General features: G+C 37.6%; 2 protein-coding genes across 5 annotated transcripts in view; one reads left to right on the top strand and one right to left on the bottom strand.

The window, feature by feature from the left end:
* Positions 1-21,372, bottom strand: part of CASK (calcium/calmodulin dependent serine protein kinase) — a 370,370-nt gene that overhangs the window by 173,577 nt on the left and 175,421 nt on the right. For all 4 annotated transcript variants that reach the window (XM_081126670.1, XM_081126672.1, XM_081126671.1 and 1 more), the window contains exons 4-5: positions 18,039-18,116; positions 11,932-12,004 (exon numbers count right to left, since the gene is read on the bottom strand). In XM_081126670.1, coding sequence (XP_080982796.1) covers positions 11,932-12,004; positions 18,039-18,116 — 151 coding nt within the window. The remainder of the gene's footprint in view (positions 1-11,931; positions 12,005-18,038; positions 18,117-21,372) is intronic.
* GPR82 (G protein-coupled receptor 82) lies at positions 2,181-3,191 on the top strand (the record flags this gene model as incomplete). The annotated part of the gene is made up of 1 exon (XM_081125452.1): positions 2,181-3,191. One exon carries the CDS (start codon positions 2,181-2,183, stop codon positions 3,189-3,191), a length of 1,011 nt encoding a protein of 336 aa, XP_080981578.1.

The raw sequence follows: 21,372 nt of genomic DNA, 5'->3' as shown, positions 1-21,372 counted from the left end.
TTCATTTGATTTCTTAAGCTCAACAGTATTTTCCAAATTTTAGAAAATGATTATCCAGTAGTTTTATAATCAAACTTTATTTTTAAAGGAGAGGTACACAGTATATACAAGTTTGATGTTTGGGAAGCTAAAGATGTGAACTAGTTGTCATTTGTTACATTGAAGTTCTAGAGTCTCAGTGTCGTCCGTCTCATAATGCTAGATTCTGTGAAAGTTGTTTACACCTTCCTTCTGTTCTGAAGCATATGCTAGTGTGAAACAGAAAAGCAAGGCAATGGTAATGAGTAATATGAGATATCAGATGCTGTATGAGGTGGTCTACTTAAAAAAAGAAATACTACCTATTAATACAGAAACACTATTATGTGTACAGATTTTAGTATATAATGTATTATCTACACAAGGCAGGGGGTTAGTGTTTTTCTTTACTATCATCATAAAAGCAAGCTCTATTCCTTATGGAAAATAAAAACTACTTTGATTAGATAAATTTTTCTTAAGAAATAAACTGGCTTATTTTGCTTTCGAATCGACCGATTTGTTACTGTTTAGGTTTTATATAATTACAACAAGCCACTGTTTTATACACTAACTGCAACCAGATTCCAATTTGCCAGGTGGCAGTGGATTCAGATACACTAACTGTGAAGCACATGGACTATTCTCTAAATAAAAATTGCAAGTAAACAAAATAAAAGACAAAGACATTGGTAGACATTAATTAAGTGTCTCAGTATAATAACCTAAAGACACTGCACAGCCCTCAAGCTTTCAAGTCTTTAGGTGGGTATTATTTCATTTCAAAATTATAAAGGGTTTTTTTTCAAATATACTATTTCTGTAATCCAAGAGGCAAAAATATAACCATAATTCTAAAGAGGGATAGAGAACAAAATAGCCCTGAGGGGCTGGGAGGCGTATAAGAATCTCAGAAGGCAGTGTATGGTAAGGATTATGTTTATCAAAAGAGAGAATATGGTTATAAAAATAAGACTGAGAACCCCCATCCTAGATTACAAAAGAACGAAGAATGTGGTGCCTAGAAAGTTATGGTGAAAAACACAAAGAAACGTCGCTCATTCTGAATAGAGCTCATGATCCTTATCTGACCCAAAGAAATGAGGATATGGAAAAAATAAGAATGACAATTTGTATGTGACTCTTCAACCCTTCATGTGTACTCTTTGAAGAAAGATTTAAAAATAAGACATAAAAAAGCAAAAATAACACCTGCATTTATGCTATGATTAAAACAGCTTCTAAGAAACATCATATTCTTTGAAAACCCAAGATACTCAATGACACACAAAGACACATGAGGGCGCTCTAACCAACAAGCACAGCAACTACAGTTTTGACATAGAATTTGAAATTAAACTTTTCATTTAAGTATAACAGCTTAGCATTAAATATTTGAGATAAGAAATTTCTGATGACCTTTGGTAAAGGCCCTGGGATTTTGGTGTTTATCCTTAGTTACTACACTTTCTTTCTGTTCAATTCAGACTCTTGTCTGAGTATTTGTTTATGTGGAATCATGAAAAGAGACTCTTCTGATAGTATTAGATTATGGAGAAGTGCTTTAACCTACCCATGAAAAGACACCATTTTGAAAAGTATTTGTGTACAATTAAGATGATAATTAAAGATCAGTCTTCTCTCTATTAATGTGCCCACAAAATGCTTTTGCAATACTTTCCTTTGGCCAGTATGTATTGCTTGAATGCGCCTTAAAAATTTTAAAATTACCTTTCTAGGCAAAAATCAATTGTTTTTTTACAAATTGCTTTACAATCAATATAAGGACTATAAATTCCTCCAGTATAAAGTGATAAAACTCAGGTATTTAACTATTTGTATCAAATTTTGTTTTTTAGACAGAGGCACTTTCCACAACAATCAACTTTTTTGCTTTTATTTCAACTGGACAACTGTGATCAGAAAAGGTGAGAAGGCACCTATACTTTCTCTTTCCATCCAATATATTTATGTTACTATTTTATCCAATGCTTTTTAAAACATAAAACAACCATTCACCTTCTATAATTTTAATATTAAATATGGCGGGGGGCAGAGGGATGGGTGCAGGTGGAAGACGGTATAAGGGGAATAAAAGTTTAAAATAATATCTACAATTCTGTTCTAGCTCTTGCGACAAAATTCAAGAAAATCTGATATAAATGAGTAACAACTCGACATGTATTCGACCATCCATGATCTCTTCCATGGCTTTACCAATCATTTATATCTTCCTTTGTATCATTGGCCTCTTTGGAAATTTTCTCTCTCAATGGGTATTTTTAACAAAAATAGGTAAGAAAACATCAACTCACATCTACCTAGCACATCTTGTGACTGCAAACTTACTTGTGTGCAGTGCCATGCCTTTCATGGGCACCTATTTCCTGAGAGGTTTTCAATGGGAGTATCGATCAACACAATGCAGGGTGGTGAATTTTTTGGGAACGCTATCCATGCACGTAAGCATGTTTGTCAGCCTCTTAATTTTAAGTTGGATTGCCATAAGCCGCTATGCCACCTTAATGAAAAAGGACTCTACGCAAGAGACCACTTCGTGCTACGAGAAAATATTTTATGGCCATTTACTGAAAAAATTCCGCCAGCCCAACTTCGCTAAAAAACTATGTGTTTACATATGGGGAGTTGTACTAGGCATAATTATTCCAGTTATCATATACTACTCAGCCGTAGAGGCTGCGGAAGGAGAAGAGATCCTGTGCTACAACCGGAAGATGGAACTAGGGGCCATGATTTCTCAGGTTGCAGGCCTCATCGGAACCACATTTATCGGATTTTCATTTTTAGTCGTGCTAACATCATACTACTCTTTTGTCAGCCATCTGAGAAAAATAAGGACCTGTACATCCATTTTGGAGAAAGATTTAACTTACACTTCTGTGAGAAGGCATCTTCTGGTCATCCAGATTCTCTTGATAGTTTGTTTCCTCCCATATAGCATTTTTAAGCCCATTTTTTATGTTCTACACCAAACAGATAACTGTAAACAACTGAATTATTTGATAGAAATAAAAAACATCCTCACCTGTCTTGCATCAGCCAGAAGTAGCACAGACCCCATTATATTTCTTTTTTTAGATAAAACGTTCAAGAAGACAATATATAATCTCTTTTCAAAATCTGATTCAACACGTATGCAACCCTGTGGTTGACTTCTGAATGGAAAATGCCACCAAAGAGAAAAGTGTTCATACGACTCTATTGGGAACACGAAACTGCATGATCAACAGGTCATCACTTGGTTGGTAACAGGCACCGAGAAAACCTCTTTGGTTTAATTTATACTGAAGGTTGAGATGACAGAGACTTTCAGAGGCCAAAGTAAGCATATTGAAAGGATCCTACTGCAAATGAAATCAACAGGCCATTTTCTACTTAAACTCAACTGTGGATGCTTCTATTCATAACACAGCATTTCATGACTGTGTTATGCATTTCAAGATGCAAACGGTGTACGACTTTTCTGCTTTCTAGTAGCTTGAATACAAGGGCCCCTCTATGGATAGTGTTTTACTGGTAACTTTAAAAATGAGTAAAAGAAAAAAGTGAGTATGAAATTTCTTCACTTAAGTCCTATCTAAATGTATGAATGATATAGTGTAAGAATCCAAGGTATTAAAACACATTATTTATTTGGTATCATCTGGCTCACGTTACAAGAAGCAGTATTCGTTGATTTTAGTATTTATTAAGCAGTTGTTATTTATAAATACGCTTAAATATTTGGATTAGGCTTTGTTAAAATAAAAAGGGAATACAACATCATTATATGTCAATCTCCATCACATTTTTTGTATTTCCTCTGCATTTAATAGAAATAATGTTGTTATTAATGACAAACAGTCCTGGCACGTAGATATGTTCAATTAATTTGTGAAATGAATGAATGAGTGATAAGGCAGTATAACAGCATCATTGTTGAGAGATTGGTGTCTGGAGTCCCTGGGTTCATTCTTAGCTCCATTTCTTATTTAGCTGGACAGCTGTAGGCAACCTACCCGCTTTAAGTATTGATTTCTTCCTTTGTAGAATAGAAAAATACTACACAATTCATAGGTACTATTATTAAATCAGATGATGTTACCATTAATGAGTAGCTACCTTTACTAACCACTTGCTATGTGCCAGGCATTCTTCTTATATGCTTTACATTTATTATTTTAATTATCACAACCCTAAAGTATGTCAATTTGCTGATGAAAAACTAAAGTGCACAGTTAAGTAAGTTGCCTAAATTTTCTCCAATGTCTAAGTAAATATTTAAAGACTAAGCATTTCTTAATGGTCATTTCTTTCTTCCATGTAATCTTGTCAGTAAGTCAAATGATGGTGACTATATTCTGTATTATATATGTTATAATAATTATTTTAAAAAAATCTATGTTTTATCTTCCCAAAGAGATCATAAGCACCTTTGGAGCTGTAGTGTGTTTTCTATTTCTACTCCCATGGTACTTGCATTCTCTGTTCAGATAAGAACCAAACAAAAAGTTGAATAAAAATGAAGTTGAATATACATTAATTTCAACCTGTTACTTAGTGACTGCTTAAAGACTCATTTATTCTCTACATAGTAATTTCTTCACTGCTCAGAAAGAAGTTTCAAGTAAGTTCACACAGCACTTCCAAGACTTTAAACTTACAGCAAGTTTTGTTCCTGAATTAAAAAATGTAGAAACAATTTGCTGTACAGAGTCCCCAAGGGCCATGTGATCAATATCACTAGAGCTTTTCCCAACACATCTGCATACTTTTAATTTAAAAAGCATAGAAAATAAACAGTAATTTTTTTTCTCCTTTTTTACTTCAATGCTTAATTGAGAGAAGAAAATGTTGAGAGAAAAGGCTGAAAAAAACACATGCTGGCTTTGAATGTTTACGTCTATTCTTTTATAGTAGCAATCTGATTTCTGGCCGATTAATTTGCAGAGACAAAGGCAGACGTGGGAACTGCAGGTGACTCCCTGAGTGCTGGCTGTAAACAGAGGCGTCCAAGCTAGTAACTTATAGACATAATCAAAGAGTAGTGCAAAGCTGACCAGGAGAGTTCCTGAGACACACAGCTCTTCACAGTTACACCAGGAGTTTTATTCTTATACAAGTTTTCAAACCAAAACTCATTAGATTAAGAAGAGCTGAGATTTTCAATAGTTTTCATTTAACATAAGCTATACTGTATTAAATCTCACTGCACTTAGGATTTGAAATATATATATCTTCTACAAATCATTATTTTAAAAAGTCACTTTACATTGCTACTACTTTAAAGAAAACATAAAAGATATTGACAAAACAGTTCCCTACATTTAAAACAGGCACAAATAGTTATGCTATTTCTCTTTTAGTTGCTCATTCGGACAGAAAACCCCTATTTAATTCTCTGTACTGAGCATATTAAATTCACCATGTTTACCTTTACACCATAGATGCTTTCCTAAACAGGTGATTGCAAATCACGTTGAATTTTTTGTGTAACTGAAGAATTGGCAAATATTTTATATGAAATAATCACTTTCTAAACTTACCCTAACTTTAAAGTGTGCATTTTAGAAAAATAGTGTTTTTAATGTGCCTGTGAGTTATAGTCGAACAATTTCAGAAACCCCACATTTTGATTTAGGGCAACAAGATTTTGTCTTAAAACAGGCCATGACAAACGTTTATTTCCCCTTTTATCCTTTCCATAGACATACCTCTCATTAAGGCAAACTTTCAAACTATGAATCAGGAACACAAACCATTAAGACTAGACAAGTAAATTTAAGATAGAATACTCAAGCTGGAAGCGAGTTTCTACTCCCTGGGTAGAAGAAAAAATGCCCACCCCATTCTGATTTGGTAAGGACCCCTGTGGCCTATCCTTGGGCCTGCAGGCTGCAGGGTGGGAGATATTATGACAAATGTGGGAAGATAAGCTAAAAGGAGATCTTGCTTGGCAAACCACAAGGGGAGCACAGAGGGACACTGGCCATCTGCCAAGCACTTCAATCATGCAGCCTAATGCTGTGGACCTTCCTCAGATCGCCTCCAAAGTCAAACTGAACTGATATTAGAGGGAGGAGTTCCTACAGCTAGAAAGGTTAGACACTGAGGAAAACTCGCTTCGGCTGTATCATACATGCTTGCTGCCCCTGGCTCAGAAGGAGCAGCATGCGAAAGGATTCACATTTGATAAGCAAAAGAAACAGTCCTTCTTTTCTTTAGAAATCAAGGAGTTGACTGGTTTTGAAGGCTGGGGTAGGAGAAGAGAAGCATAACAGTTAGGCGGGGGTGGGGAGAGATTAACCAAAGAATGTATACGCGTATCTGCACAACCCATGGACACAGACAATAGTGTGGAGAAGGCCTGGGGGTGGGGCGGGGTGGAGGGGCTCAATGGGGAAAAACGGGAGACATCTGTAATACTTCCAACAATAAAGATAATTTAAAAAAAAAGAAATACAAGGTAAATTTAAGATGATTTTATAATTCATGAGGCTTTCCAAAGTACAATTATTAAAACCCCACATTCAAACTGAACATGCATATTATGCTCAACAACCTTCCAAAAGGAAATGCAGATGATTACCCAGAGTGCTTTTTTATGATACCGGGCGGGGACTTTTGGGAGCTGTGGTAAGGGATGTAAAAGAAACGTCAACAACTGAGAGCAATAGAGGAAGAGCTACTATAAGAAATCCACAATGCCATGGCAACCAGTACGATATGATGAACGCCCATCTATAAGAAAGTCTGGCAGGAGCAGGTGAAAGGAGAACTGAGACGAGAAGGGGACCAGAGAGCAGCCAGGCGTGTGCATGGGTTAGCGAGGAAAACCATTTAAGGGAAGCGTATGAAGAAATGCTGGGCGGAGGCTTCTGGCTGTGTCTGTGTGATTGGGGTTTTTGCACAGTTCTGAGAATTAAAAACTGAGTCCCCAAACCTCCTGGACACAGGCCCCACTCAGAATAGACAGCGATTGTGTGTAGCAGTCTGCATTTAGAGAAGCTGCTGAACTTCAACTTTAGTTATTAAAATTGTGCATCAGTAGGTCAAAGCCACAGAGAGGTGTGAGGATTTCTTGCCTCCCCACACCCCGGTGATGCACTGAGAGGCTGTTTCCAGGAGTTAGGAGAGACCAAAGAACCCCACCAATGCTACGTGCTTAACAGAACCAATGCAGGCACGGCAAGGAGCCAGGAGCTGCATTTACTTTGACAACTGTACCATTTCATTCTAAAGCACTTTTAATTTAGGGGTGAGAGGAAGGAAAGAGAAAAACATTGAAACATAATGAAAGTGTTCACATCCTTTCACAAGAAAAGGAGTTGAATCAAAGAGGTGACAGAAAAAATATAGGAATTTTCACGCATGTGTTAATGAATGCCTGTAGGGGTCCTTTCCCCCCCAGTTTTATGTGAAATTGCTTCTCCAACAGCAAGCCATTTCCACTACAGGTCATGCGGCATCATAAACTCAAATTTAACTTGATATAACAAAAATTTTTACTCAGTTATGATGATTTCAAAAAGAAATGCTAACTGAGTAAAGAAAAAAACATTATTAATCAAAATAATGCTAGGATCTTTGGTAAACCTAATGCTTTCAGATCAATGCCAAGAGTTATGAGAAGGGGGAGAGAGAGAGACAGGAGGAGAGAGAGTGGGAAGATGGGGAGGGAGAGGGAGAAGGAAGGAGGGAGAGACTGAGAATAATCTTGGCTAGATATAACAGGTGATTAAATAATCTAAATTTTCTAAAAGGAATGAAACATTGCTCTTCTATTTTCTTTACTAAGTACAAGGAAAGAAAACTTCAATAAAAACTTTAACTACAAAAAAACCAAAATCTACATACAAATGAAATCTACATACATTCAAGTCATTGACTATATATCTGAATGTGAAGAAAAGCTAATAGGCTGTTTTATTAGCAAAAACATTAACATATCAAATGAAATTTTAAATTATTAGCCATGTGAAATGTTCTGTTATTAAAGTTTTATAATGACCACTACGTTGGAAAACCCCTATAACAAGGTCCTGAATAAAACTACTTTAGGCTAAGTTACCAACATTGTATTAGCAGATCCTGTTGACACAACCTTCAAAATATACCTGGAGTCTATTTCTTTACCACCTCCAGTGCTACCACTCCGGTTGGGCTCCTGTTTCCTTGCTTCCACCCCTGAGGCCCTATTCAATGTAGTATCAACAAAGGAATGTACACTTGACCCTTGAACAACACAGGTTTGAACGGCGCCGGTCTGCTTACAGAATTTTTTAAAATAAGTACAGTAGGCCCTTCTGTATCCAAGGGTTTCGCCAACAATTGAAACAGTTTGTATTTCCAACTGGGGTTTCCCAACTGTGGATCAAAAATTTGTTTTCAATCCATGGTTGGTTGAATCCATGGATGCAAAGGGCTAACTGTAGAGTCAAGTCATACCTGGATTTTTGACTGTGCTGGGGAGTGGGTAGGGTCAGTGCCCCTAACCTCCACAGGCCAATTATGCTCCCACGGTAGTGCCTTCGCAGTGGCTTTTCCTTTTAGCGAGGACACGCTTCCTTCCGTATCAGTTAGCCCACTGTCTCTTCTCCTTGGAGTCCTTACTCAGATGTCATCTTCTCAATGTGGCTTGCTTTGATCACCCTATTTAAACTGTAGCTCTTTCTCTAGCAGGCCCTATTCCTTTGGCTACTCTATTTTTTCTGCAGCCCTTTCCACCTTCTAACCTACTATGTAGCTGACTTATTTATGCTCATGGACTAGTGTCCGTCTCCCTGAACTAGAAGTCAGCGCATGGGGGCAGTGATTATCTTCTGTTTTATTCACTATGTAGCTCCAGTTCCTAGAATAGTGTCTGACACACAGTAGGCACTCAATACGTATTTTCTGGATGAATGTCTTAAGAAAAATACACCCAAATTCAAAATTACCAAGTAGCTAAATGTGAGTATTCCATTTACCCATGCACAATGTATAAATTTCAGGAACCCAAACATAGAGAATATCATTAATATGTTCTTTGTAGTTTGAGAATTACTTTGCTCTTCCCTTCCTAAGAATGTTTTTGGGTGCTTCCTCAAAATTATTTGGTACGTACCTTGAGATAATAAACTAACTTAATAAAACCCAATGTTAATCTTGAGCCTTTGCACACACTGATCCTTTTGCTGGAAATGTCTCTTGTCTCCGTGTAACTACCCCATGACTCAAGACCAGGCTCAAATGTGACCTCCTCCATGAAGCTCCTCTGACTTTATCTTTTAATGATATTTCCCACCTTCTACCTTGGACAATAATTATTTGTTTTGCCTGTCTGTGAAGATGGCCACAGACAAGTTTTCCTATCCTTGTGTATATATGCTGCTCCTGTGACCAAAAGTGCAGTCTGTTTTCCTCCTCTTGAATCCAGGCTAGCCTTGTGACTTTTTGACTAATAGAAGGTAGGACAAGACACCACGCCAATTTTGGGCCAAGGCTTCAAGGGGCCTGGCAACTTCCATTTTTGCTCTTTTGGAGGTAGAGAGAGAGAGAGATATGCTGTGAATGAGAGACTATGAAGCAGGCCCAGAGAGAGAGAGAAAGAGAGAGAGATGTCGTGAATGAGAGACTATGAAGTGGGACCAGCCAGCTCCCAGCTGTTCTAGTCACTTCAGCTGAGATGCCAGAAAAGTGAGCAAAGCCTTCATGGATACTAGCTGTGCTGCCCCAGCCAACAGCCTGTGAAACAGAATCGAGGAGGCCCCATCAAGCTCTGTCCAAACTGCATAACTGTGAGCAAAAGAATGACGTCACTGAGTTTTGGTTTGAAGTCACTGAGTTTTGGTTTGTGTTGATCTACAGCAGAAAGTAATAGATTTAGTAAGACCTTAATAGCTTTAGGGCTCCAAGTGCAGTATTCTGCATGAAGTATGTGCCCAAATATTTGAATAAATCAATCAGAATGTAAATGAGAGGGTGAAGCCAAATATAACTACTTTGGGATTTTATTTAGTTTTAGGTTGTCATGATATCAAATGCCATGGCGAATCAAAAGCTGACTATATTGATGAAAGTATTACAGTAGAGTATGTTGTCAATCATTATCTATTATATGATGTTGATATAATTAGCTTTCAAGAACAGAATTCAAAATAAAATTGCCTCTTGAGCAAAGGCATTTTTAACACAGTGCTATTTATGTGAACAGAGAATCTGTTTTACCCATTTAAGTTTTCAAATGGTCATTTTTGTCTTGTATATGTTTTATATATACACAAAGAGATATATCCTACTTTGTATATACACACTTTCTGGTATTAATTAAATGCAAAAGAATAACAGGGCTACCACCGTGGAGACTCTCCCCCCTCTATCCTCCCACACTTCTTATGCTCTTTGTATAACCGAAGGGCATTGCCTGTTGATAATAACAGTACCATCTTCCCATCACCACATTTGAAAAGCATAAAGGAGATATTTCACAACTAATTTTACACTAATGTGTATTTTGTACATTTCTCCAATGAGTTTTCATTTGCTATTATAACATGCTACTAGATTGTTTTGGAATTGCTTATGCTTTTCCTCAGCTTTTAACACAAGAGTTTCAGTTAAAATTTCCCAAACATTGTAGAAAATTTAACTCTACTTGATTTTCTTAACCATTAAATACATGGAAGAAACCAGGCCTTTGATAATATGTCTTGAGGGAAGAAGAATACCACGTCTGTGGATGCTGTGGGTTAGAGAGAGAGGCCCATGACAAAATAGCAGAGCACTGAAAGTGGACAAGAGGGCCAAAGAGACCTCAGAGGCTTTTAGTGATTCAACACCTTGGAAGGGGTTGGGGTTCAGGAGAAAGGCCCACTGGTCTCCTTTCTTGCATGTTTCCATGTTCCGCCTGACACTGTTAGGAGCCAGAGACTGACAAGTCTCATGAACCTGTTACTGGGATCAAACATGCAGAAAGACTGAGTAATGGTGCTATCCATATGCCAAAGGGTACACACACTGTATTACATCCATAATTATGATTTCAGACTATTTTTTAAAAACTACCTGCAAAGAAAATAAAATGCTGACTATTTAACATTGCAACGTTACAAAAATATAGGTGTATGATGAACTTTTACTATATAAACCAAATTCTCATTCCCCTCCCCCTCAATTAACTTAGCAAAGAATGCCCAGCTGGGCGTGGCTCAGCGGTTGAGCATTGACCTAGGATCCAGGAGATCGGGGTTCGATTCCCAGTCAGGGCACATGCCAGGGTTGCGGGCTCAATCCCCAGTAGGGGGTGTGTGGGAGGCAGCCGATCAATGACTCATCACTGATGTTTCTCTCTCTCTCTCCCTCTCCCTTCCTCTCTCTGAAATCAGTAGAGATATATTTAGGGGAAAAAAAATTACTTAGCACAGAATATTGTTTGCTTTTTTTCTATTTGTTGGTTTTTTTTTTTGTTCCTTTCACACATACATGATAGTAAAAGAATAACAGAATTTTAGACTGCATGTACATTTTAACAAAAATAAGGAAACAAATGATAAGAAGTGCTGCTTTAAGAATTAGTATAGTGATTCCACAAATATAAAGCAGTTAGGTAAGAATATTAAAGAAATAATCAGAAATTTAAGTCAGTTTCTCTTCACAAATGTTAAAATTGGTAATAAAAGTGACTTACCTTGCCTGGCCAGCGTGGCTCAGTGGTTGAGCATTGACCTAGGATCCAGGAGATGGCAGTTTGATTCCCAGTCAGGGCACATGCCTGGGTTGTGGGCTTGATCCCCAGTCGGGGGCGTGCAGGAGGCAGCCGATCAGTGACTCTCTCTCATCATTGATGTTTCTGTCTCTCCCTCTCCCTTCCTCTCTCTGAAATCAATGAAGATTTATTTAAAAAAGAAAACAAAAGAAAAAGAAGTGACTTACCTTCACATCCCTGTGAATTATGTTATTATCATGACAATAGCGTAGAGCTTCCAGTATCTGTCTCATGTAATGACTGTAGAGAAACAAAAGAAATATAAAACTGTAAAAAACCTTTTATTTTTGAAACTTAATACACATTTGTCCCTAGTTGGTAACTCCCATCTTCATATTCACTGCCGATGGACACTTTTCACTTGAGTAGAGAAGACTGGTGGATTGTGAGGCTGAATAATGAAATGTTGGCAGACTCATAAGCCTATGAGCTTTATGAAGAAATCACGTGTTCTATATTTTCTAAGATAACTAAGTCAAAAGAATTTCACATAGTTCGTAAGTGAAACAGCTTTGCAAACTAAAAATTCAAGCTTGAAACATGAAAAACTCTCTAACTATTTTCTGACTCTCAGTTAATACTACTTTGTTACAGTGGATTGCTATTAAGTGAACAGTGAGTGCTTAGAGGTACCAGAGGACTAAAGGGTTGTGAGCCTTTTGCCTGCCAGCAGAGGCTGGCTCTCGGCCTTATTTCCATTTAGTTCTACGGGGGAATTTAACATGAGGGGAGAACCTCTTTATGCCTACAATTTCTTTTTGCAACATTATCAAGTTTTTAATTGGGGCATCCTTGACCAAAGCAGGGCTTTACTGGGCCTAAGTCCTAGGAAGTCAGACTCCTCACGTGGCGAACAGGGGTCGGCTAAGGCTCCCCACCGGGTCCAGGAGGAGTTAGCAGCAGGAAGAACAGTCCTTAAGAAGTGGTAACAGGATCCACTAGCAACAGGGTGTGACAAGAGGATGCTGAAAGTATGAAATGTACCAGTTCTGTAGGGCTTTATGCTATTGTTGCACTGTTCAGCTTGAATGTGTGCATTTGGTCTTTGCACACCCAGTAGGTGTGCCTCCAGGTAACAGGAAGAGCATCGAACACAGACAGGGATCTGACTCGCCTCCCGCCATTCTGAAGTTCTTCTGTAACCCTGCTATTCTTTTTGAGTCTTTTCCATCTTCTCTCTATTTTTACTCCCTTCATTCTTTCTCTGTTTTCCTATCATCCCTCCTCCTTTCTTATTTTCCCCTTTATCTTCCTCAACCAGCCACGACACAGAAATGCTATATACTCAACATTATTTACCGTATAGTGTTTACTGGATTTTTATTATCTTTCCAGATCTTATATTCCCCGCCCTTTAAAATAAAAAATAGTTTAATAGTACTCACAAATGACCTTGTGTGTGCGCTTGTGACTTGACCAAAAAAAAAAAAAAAATCCCCACTGCTGCTTTAAATTAAAATAGACTTTGCCATCAAGTTCCTCTTTCGTTGGTATTATCTACCAAACTCATAGGAATGTCCCTCTAATTAAACATATGCATTAGTTCATGCATTACAATTGATCAGGAGGTTCCATTTTAAAAAAGGCAGGAAAACACACAAATCTAGACTTGGTTCCTATACTTCTTGTCTCCTCATAAGTGGGCTCTAAGCAGAGAGCTAGGCCCATGCAGTCCTTAGATGTTCCATTTTTCTTACTTTGCAAATGTGCACATAAGGGGCTGTGTTCACATACTCTTTGCCTGGGTCAGTGCAGCCTGTAATTAAGTTTCTATTTGAGTTAGGGGTTCTTAACTTGGTGTTGTGACCCTTTCCTGGTCCAAATCAGGCTTTGGAGGATCTGTGACCCCCTCAAATGGAAGAAGCAACAAATGTGGAAGTGCTTTGTGAACTTTAAACCATGCTACAAAGGTGAAGTCATTATTATCACAATAGCACTATTATTGTTAAATTTAGTCAAAGATTTAGAAACAGCCTATTTGTGCACCCAGATGTGAACACAGCTTATACTACACTATGGACTACTTTGGATATATGGTACTAACAGAGACGCTTATATCTTTGGCCTAAAGAAAATTCCTGTCTCAAAGTCTCATGAAAAAAAACCCCTCACTAAATGAGTATTTTAAAATCTGAAAATTGGAGTATTCAATGATTTGACCCAAATATCATACATATCAGAATCTCTGGGGTGTGTATGTGTGGGGTATAATTGTTTTCTCCTCAGACATAAAAGGTTTAAACTGATCTTTCTCCACCTTCCCAGTCATGACCCGGGCAAGCTCTGCATGGGAACAGTGTATAAGCAAGCGGAATAAAGAGAGAACCAAAATCCACCCACATGTTCTAGAGAGTTCCTGACAAAACTTTAATCAAAGAGCTCCAATTCATGAAGCATCATGGTGGCCTGTACTTTCAGAGGGGCTCAGCAATACATGTTTGTCTCCATCTTCCCTAAGGATCAGGAATGCTGAGAACTCTGAGGAAGCAAAGAGTTGGCCAGCAATCCGCTCACTTCCTTTGGATGGAGGGATTTCATGGGTGGGGGTGGGGGAAGAAGAAAAGAGAGGTGACTCAGTCTACTTTCTTTGTCAACTCCGGGTAAAAAGATTAATGCTCTGTGATAGGCAGGAGAGAACTTACCTCTGAAAGGCCCTTAATTAAGGATTACCTGTGGTAAAGAGAACCCAGGCTCTTTGAGGCTTGGATGGCTTCCTGGAGGATGTCATGTAAGTTATACAACCCCCTGGGTATACAATGGAGAGGTTTCATATTGAAATACTCCCTTCTGCATGTGTAATCCCACAAACCTCATGTAGAGACCTCATCTCTTCTGGGCCAGAGGTGCATTTCTGATGTGGGAAGGAATAATACGGGAAGCTGCCCTTAAAGGTCTGGATCTCTTTCTGCTTCAGCTGAGCCTTTGCCTGTATCCTTATAATTATTTAGTAAAGCTTGATACTAAGTAAGAAGATCTCTCTGATTTGTAAGACTATGATTCATAATTTGATCCTGTATGTTAGCCTACTCCATAACTCATCACCCCTGAAAGAACAGAGGTAATCACTAATTGGGTTGTAAGGACTGAACAGTTTTATTTTAGCCATGCTTTGCTGCTCCTCTTGAAGTTCAGCCAGTTGGAGAAAAACAACATTATCAATTTGATTACTTGGTGTCTCAGAGTCTTGCAGTTGGTCTCACTAGAATACTGATGTAAGCTAAATTTCCCATTAATGAATCACAGAATCAGAGAAGAAGGAACATTAGAAGTCATCTGGTTTAACACTCTAACCAAAAGGAAGGACGCATGTGCCCTTGTTACATGGTCATTGATCCTCTGTAATAGGGAACATACCTAATAACACTTTCTAAGGCTGCCCCCCCTCTTTTGTCATTTTTAGGAAGGATTTTTAATAAATTGTGTCAAACCTCTCTTTTTGAGGTGTCGCTTGCTGGTCCTAAAGCTACTCTTTTTTGACCATTATGAAAAATTCCTTTCATTAAATCACCACTTCAACAGAAAACATAGGTAGATTTTAAAACCAACAGGCTTTTGCCCGGCCGGGCGTGGCTCAGCGATTCAGCATCAACCTAGGATCCAGGCGATCGGGTTCGATTCCCGATTGGGGCACATGCCCAGGTTGTGGGCTCGATCAATGACTCTCGTCATTGATGTTTCTATCTCTCTCTCTCCCCCTCCTTTCCTCTCTCTGAAATCAATAAAGATATATTTAAAACCAACAGGCTTTCATCTTGATGTATATAAACATCTACTTTTTCTATAAATCTTGAGATTAGGAGAGACTGCAAGTCACTTCACTGTATGACATCACCTCTATACACTACTATTCTCCCTATCCTGACACCCAGTCCAGTGGCAGGGACAAGCCTGAAGTTAAGGAAAAGCAATATGGATGAGTGGGAACAGAGTATAATTGGTACTGGTTTAACATCAACCCTGCCAGCATATGTGCCAGATACCCAGTGTTAATGTGATTAAAAAAGGAAAAGGTCATCTTCCTCCATCGAACCTCACTATTTTATAAAATCAACAATCAGAATTTTTAGTTTTTCCTACTTGATGCTGCTGTTGAAAGATATCAACACAGGCAAGTACAAAATGCAAGTTGCCTCAAATTCTTGAAGAAATAAATATAAACAACAATATGCAAAAGTCTGAGAGTTTCATATAGTCAAATAAAGTAATATACCACTATTGTCAAAAGAAAAATCAAGATGGCATTGACTATTTCTGGTATTAAAAATGCTTTTTAGTTCTGAAGCATAATAAAGAACACAAACTGAAAGTTATAAGAACTCAAAATAATAGAAAAATGGGATTAAAAACCCTAGAATGTGTTTGAACGACCATGGCACAAAAGGAAAGAGGATATTTAGCCTGAGTTCTACCATGAATATGTCAGGAGTTTAAAGAAGTAATTATAATATATATAAATTTTCACTTGCTTCTTTTCCCTAACCCCAGTAATACAAAACAGCAGCTATCCCAAATTAAGTATATTCTTTATCTTGTGCTACAGCTATGGCTGCTCCACCTTCTGAGACTAGGGTCCTTGCTCCTCAGCTAGGAGGAGGAAGGGCAATGAAAGTCAAGCCACTCTTGAGCTCAAAGTTGCATTAGGTGGTCTTCTAAGCAAGTGATTTTCAACCATTTTCATCTCATGGCACATGTAAACTAATTACTAAAATTCTGTGGCACATCAAAAAATATATTTTTTGCCGATCTGACAAAAAATAGGTATAATTTTGATTCTTTCACACCGGATGGCTACTGTGTTCACTGTTGTCATTGTTTTTATTTGACAATCTACAGGGAAAGAGGTCAGGGCCCCTGACTAAAGAGTCAGGTATTGCATGTTTTAAAAATTCTTGCTGCACACTGGTTGAAAATCACTGTTCTAAGTTGTTTCCAGCTCTATCCATCCATCAAGCATGGAACAGGCCAACAGATCTCAGAGGGAAGGCTGGAAGGAGGGCCGGTTACAAAGAACTTAAAGCATATATGAATAGCCCATGGACACAGACAATGGACAGGTGGGGGCCTGGGGAGAGGTGGGAAGATGGGTGGAGGGGGGTAAGGAGGGGAAATGGGGGACATCTGTATTACTCTCAACAATAAAAAGAAAAATAAAGAATGATAGGAGGGAGGAAGTTATAATCATTTAGTGGTAACTGTTTCTTAAATGGTAGAAAGTTTTAATAAATTCTAATGGGTCTGTGGACTTGAGCCCTGCAATATATCATGGTTGTTGACTAAGGAGGGATGTTGTATCCTATTAATGTATGTACCGCATGTATTAGAAAGGCAACCCACTGGAGTGGTATTTATGCTATGATTGTCACCAAAGCATAAAACTTATTACTCTAAGTCTATAAGCAAGTGGCCCAGTGCATGGCTCCTGTGTTTTTTCATATTTACTCCTTATTTTGAGCCACTAGTTCTTTACAACTTCTCCTCTTAGAACAATGGTCACCATTTGACTGGGAGATCACACACTGGCACCTGAAGCAAATATATTCAGCAGAAAAATTGTGCATTTATTTCTGTCTCTTTTACTCTTCTGTGCTTTTCCTCTAATTAACTGGTCACATAACAAGTTGCTATCCTTAAAAGGCAAATCAAAGAACTAATGAGGCAACATCTGCCAAAAACCAAAAATCAAACACACAAAGAAAAAGCCCAAGTTTAATTTTACATGGTTCCTGAGCTATCAAATCCCTCCTTGTATAAAAGTCATTAGAAGGTAGGGGGTTGGGAAACTGGGTGAAAGAGGTGAAGGGACTAAGAAAATTGGTAGTCACAAAATAGTCATGGGGAAGTAAGTAGAGAATAGGAAATATAGTCACTAATACTGTAATAACTATATATGGTGACAGTTGGGGTACTGGAAACATCGAGAGGAACACTATGTAAAGTGTATGATTGTCTAACCACTAAGCCGTACACATGAAACCAATACAAAATAATGCTGAAAGGAAAAAAAAGTTATCAGAAATGGAACTGACAGCAGTGCTGATGTGAAACTGGAAACTCATATTAATAGATAAATTCATTGTTCAGTATTTTGCATGTCCAGTCACTATTTGGTTCCACTAATGCACCCTGAACCAGGTCTGCTCCCCGTAGGAAAGAGTACCAGCATGCTCTTCGTCAGTTCAAAGAACAGGCCACTTTATGCGGGTTTTTTTTTTTTTTCTCATTTCTTTATTTTACATTCACCTTGACCTCTGGGGAGTTGATACAAATTACATACCTGGCTACGGCTTCACTGTATACAAAACCAGCATCAGCTCGTTTTACGATTTCAAAACATAGATCCGCTCCATCCATACTGCAGAGAAATGTGAAAAAGAATGTAAGAAAAGAGGAAATTCCAGGATAACAACACGGGAAGGGAATACATTGTAACTAAGCTATTAGTTGATTTATAGCTAATGATTGTGATAAATTAGTTAAATCTCCTTTCTTTCAATGAAAATCGGACATAAATTGTAAAAAACATTATAACCATTTCAACACTGAAAATCTACAGGGAAAGAAACAGGAAGAACAAGCAAACGGTATCATCAAATAAGGTATGGAAAACTGACTATACATTTTCTTTAGGTTATCACAGCAAGAGGTTTCAGAAGAGGGCAATGCGGGGGATTATGGGCACATTTTTGAATCAAATTCTGAAATAATCTGTATCTACTCAAGTCATGTAATATTCTAAGAATACAAGAAGAATTCCAAAACATTTAGCTATAGTTATCATCACTAATTGGGAATTCAAGCTATATAACTGTGGAAGGAAAAAAAATAATTGGCTAATCCATAATTTATTTTTATTTACACTTCTATTACCAAAGTTAATTGCTACAAACATATTCTAACTCAATGAGGTGTTGGTGACATAGTGTCACTTACCTTGCCCCCAAACTTAAAATGGTTCTCGATTTCTTACCAGATCAGTAAGGCCTCTTGTCTTGGCCACATCTTGCCTCTTCTACCTACCCTGTCTAAGGACTTCTCACGAATACCCCACTCTCTAGGCCCATTAGTCCTATCACTACTCCCTGAATATACCATTTTCTTTCTCTCTTTTTCTTTTTTTGCCACATGTTTCTACATATATTGCTTCTCATATTCAAAACCTACCTTAATTCAAGGTTCCATTCCCAATTCCACCTTCCCCCCAAAGTCCCCTAAATGATTACCAGCCACATTAAGTCCTTCTTTTGCTTAAATTTTATAACAACCCCGTATCATAATATTTAGCACTTACATACAAACATATATATGTGTATACATGAAATTTTTGCCAGATCATTACATACATTAATGAAATTATTTATATATTAATAGTCAGTTAACATTTTCATACTTTAAGGCTTATAAAGTGTTTTCAAATCTAGTACCTCATTCATTCATTTATTCAGTAGCTCAGGCTCTAACATATCTTTTGCAGGTATTATACTGAGGAAACAGAGAATTCTAGAAGGGAAAGTAAAGGAACTAACTGTTCATTACTATTACCAATAACTACTAAATAGTTATAATAACTAATAATCATTACTAATATTACCATTCATCAAGCATCATGGGAAGCACTTCCTTGTTATATTTCCCTTCATTCTTACAATTATCCCATGAAGTCAGTGTCCTTCTCATTCTCAAATAATTTGTCTAAGTGAGTAGACAAGTATGTGACAAGGACAGGATTCAAATCCCTGTCTATCTATGTTCAATGCTCTTCCCATTATCTGGAGGTATACCTACTGGGTGTGCAAGGACCAAATGCACATATTCAAGCTCAACAGTTCAACAATAGCACAAAGTTCTAAAGAACTAGTATATTTCACATTTTCAATATACTCACCTCCAATACCCGCCACACAGTAAATATTTAATGAATACTTTATTATATTATTTAAATCTTTGTGTGTGTTTTTATCCTCACTCGAGAACATGTTTATTGATTTTAGAGAGAGAGAGAGAGGAATGGGGAGGGGAGAGAGAAACATCAGTGTGAAACAGAAACATACACTGGTTGTCTCCTCTACGTGCCCTGACTGGGGATTGAACCCACAACCTAGGTAAGTGCACTAACCAGGAATCAAACCCACATACCTTTTGGTGTACGGGATGACCCTCCAATCAACTGAACCACCCTGCCAGGGCTAATGTAAATGAAAATACTTTCACATTCATACAAGGCTTTACAAATTTCATCTAGTTTCCATTTCACAGCTCATAAACATTGTTGAATGTCAAATAGGATTCTTTGCAAAAATAATTCTTATAATGGTCTAGTCTACTCTGAAGTATAGCAGTGTTTATTTTCCACCATCAGAAATAAAGCCTAGATGAACATGACCATGCAACTTTGTGAACAATCCTGATCACCTGCTATGGTTATTAGGTTAGGGGGCACATAAAATAAAGCCTGTGATACACACACTATTGGAAAAACTAGCAATCTATATGGCCACTACAGAGTGTGAAAGTGTCCTTCCTTCTATCTTGCCTCTACTAAGATGACTATTCTTTTTAATTTTACCCATCATATAGGAGGGAAAAAAGTCATTCGAGATTGCTTTAATTTGCACTTCCTGGATTACTAGAGAGGTTGAATATTTTTCATTTCTTGTATTGTGGGGAGAAAAAAATACTATTTTTAAAGCTGGCTGCAGTTTACGCTGGTTGGCTGATCTATGAGAACTAAAAACACCTCACTGAAAGAAAAATCATAGTTTTGTTTAGGCATTTTCCTTCTTATCTGTGAAATGTGAGGATAAGCACCATTCAACTTAGATGAGAGAGAAGATAGTCAATGGAGGGAGCTAAACTGATTGCATCTATCGTAAAGCAATAAGAATATGGGAGCTGTCCTGTGAGCTAGAGGGAGGCTTCTGGAGGGACCTGGAATAAGGAAACAGAGTCTTCAGGGTAGAAGGAAGAGAGGCCAACCTAGGGAGGAAACCAGTCAGTGAGAAATAATTGAAAATTATTTACTGCACTGTGCTATAATTATTGGCATGGATCAATCCAATTTTTTCTGGTCATATCTGAAATACTAGCACTTGAAATTGCAATCTCTATACATGCACATACACACACAGCTATTTTTAGGTTTCTACTCTTTTCCACTGACTTGTCTACTCTTGTATCTAGTACCGTACCATTTTTAATAATAGTATATTTTAATATTTGGTAAAATAGGTCTCATTTCATTATTATTCTTTGGCAATATTCCCTTATGATTTTTTTCTTCCAGCTGAACTTTAAAATCAGTTTGTCAAAGGCTAAACATTTTTTATATTTTAGCTGAGATGGTACTATAATTATAGATTAACTTCTGGAAATTAACACTTTTCTAATATTCCCATCCATGAACATGATATGCCTCTCCAGTTCCTTTCTTGACTCTACGTTACGGTTTTAAGACTTTCTTCAAATTGGTTCCAAATACTAATTATTGGGTTTTTCCTCTGAGGCATTTTATATTTTTAGTCGCTATTATAAATGGGATCTTTTGGCCATTACATATCTTTTAATGTGATGGTTCATAAGCAGGAGTGCCAAAAACCACACACCTGTGTAAC

Source organism: Miniopterus schreibersii (genome assembly GCF_964146895.1).
Source record: "Miniopterus schreibersii genome assembly, chromosome: X".
In the NCBI taxonomy this organism is placed as follows: Eukaryota; Metazoa; Chordata; class Mammalia; order Chiroptera; family Miniopteridae; genus Miniopterus; species Miniopterus schreibersii.
This window is presented reverse-complemented; position numbering and strand designations above follow the sequence as displayed.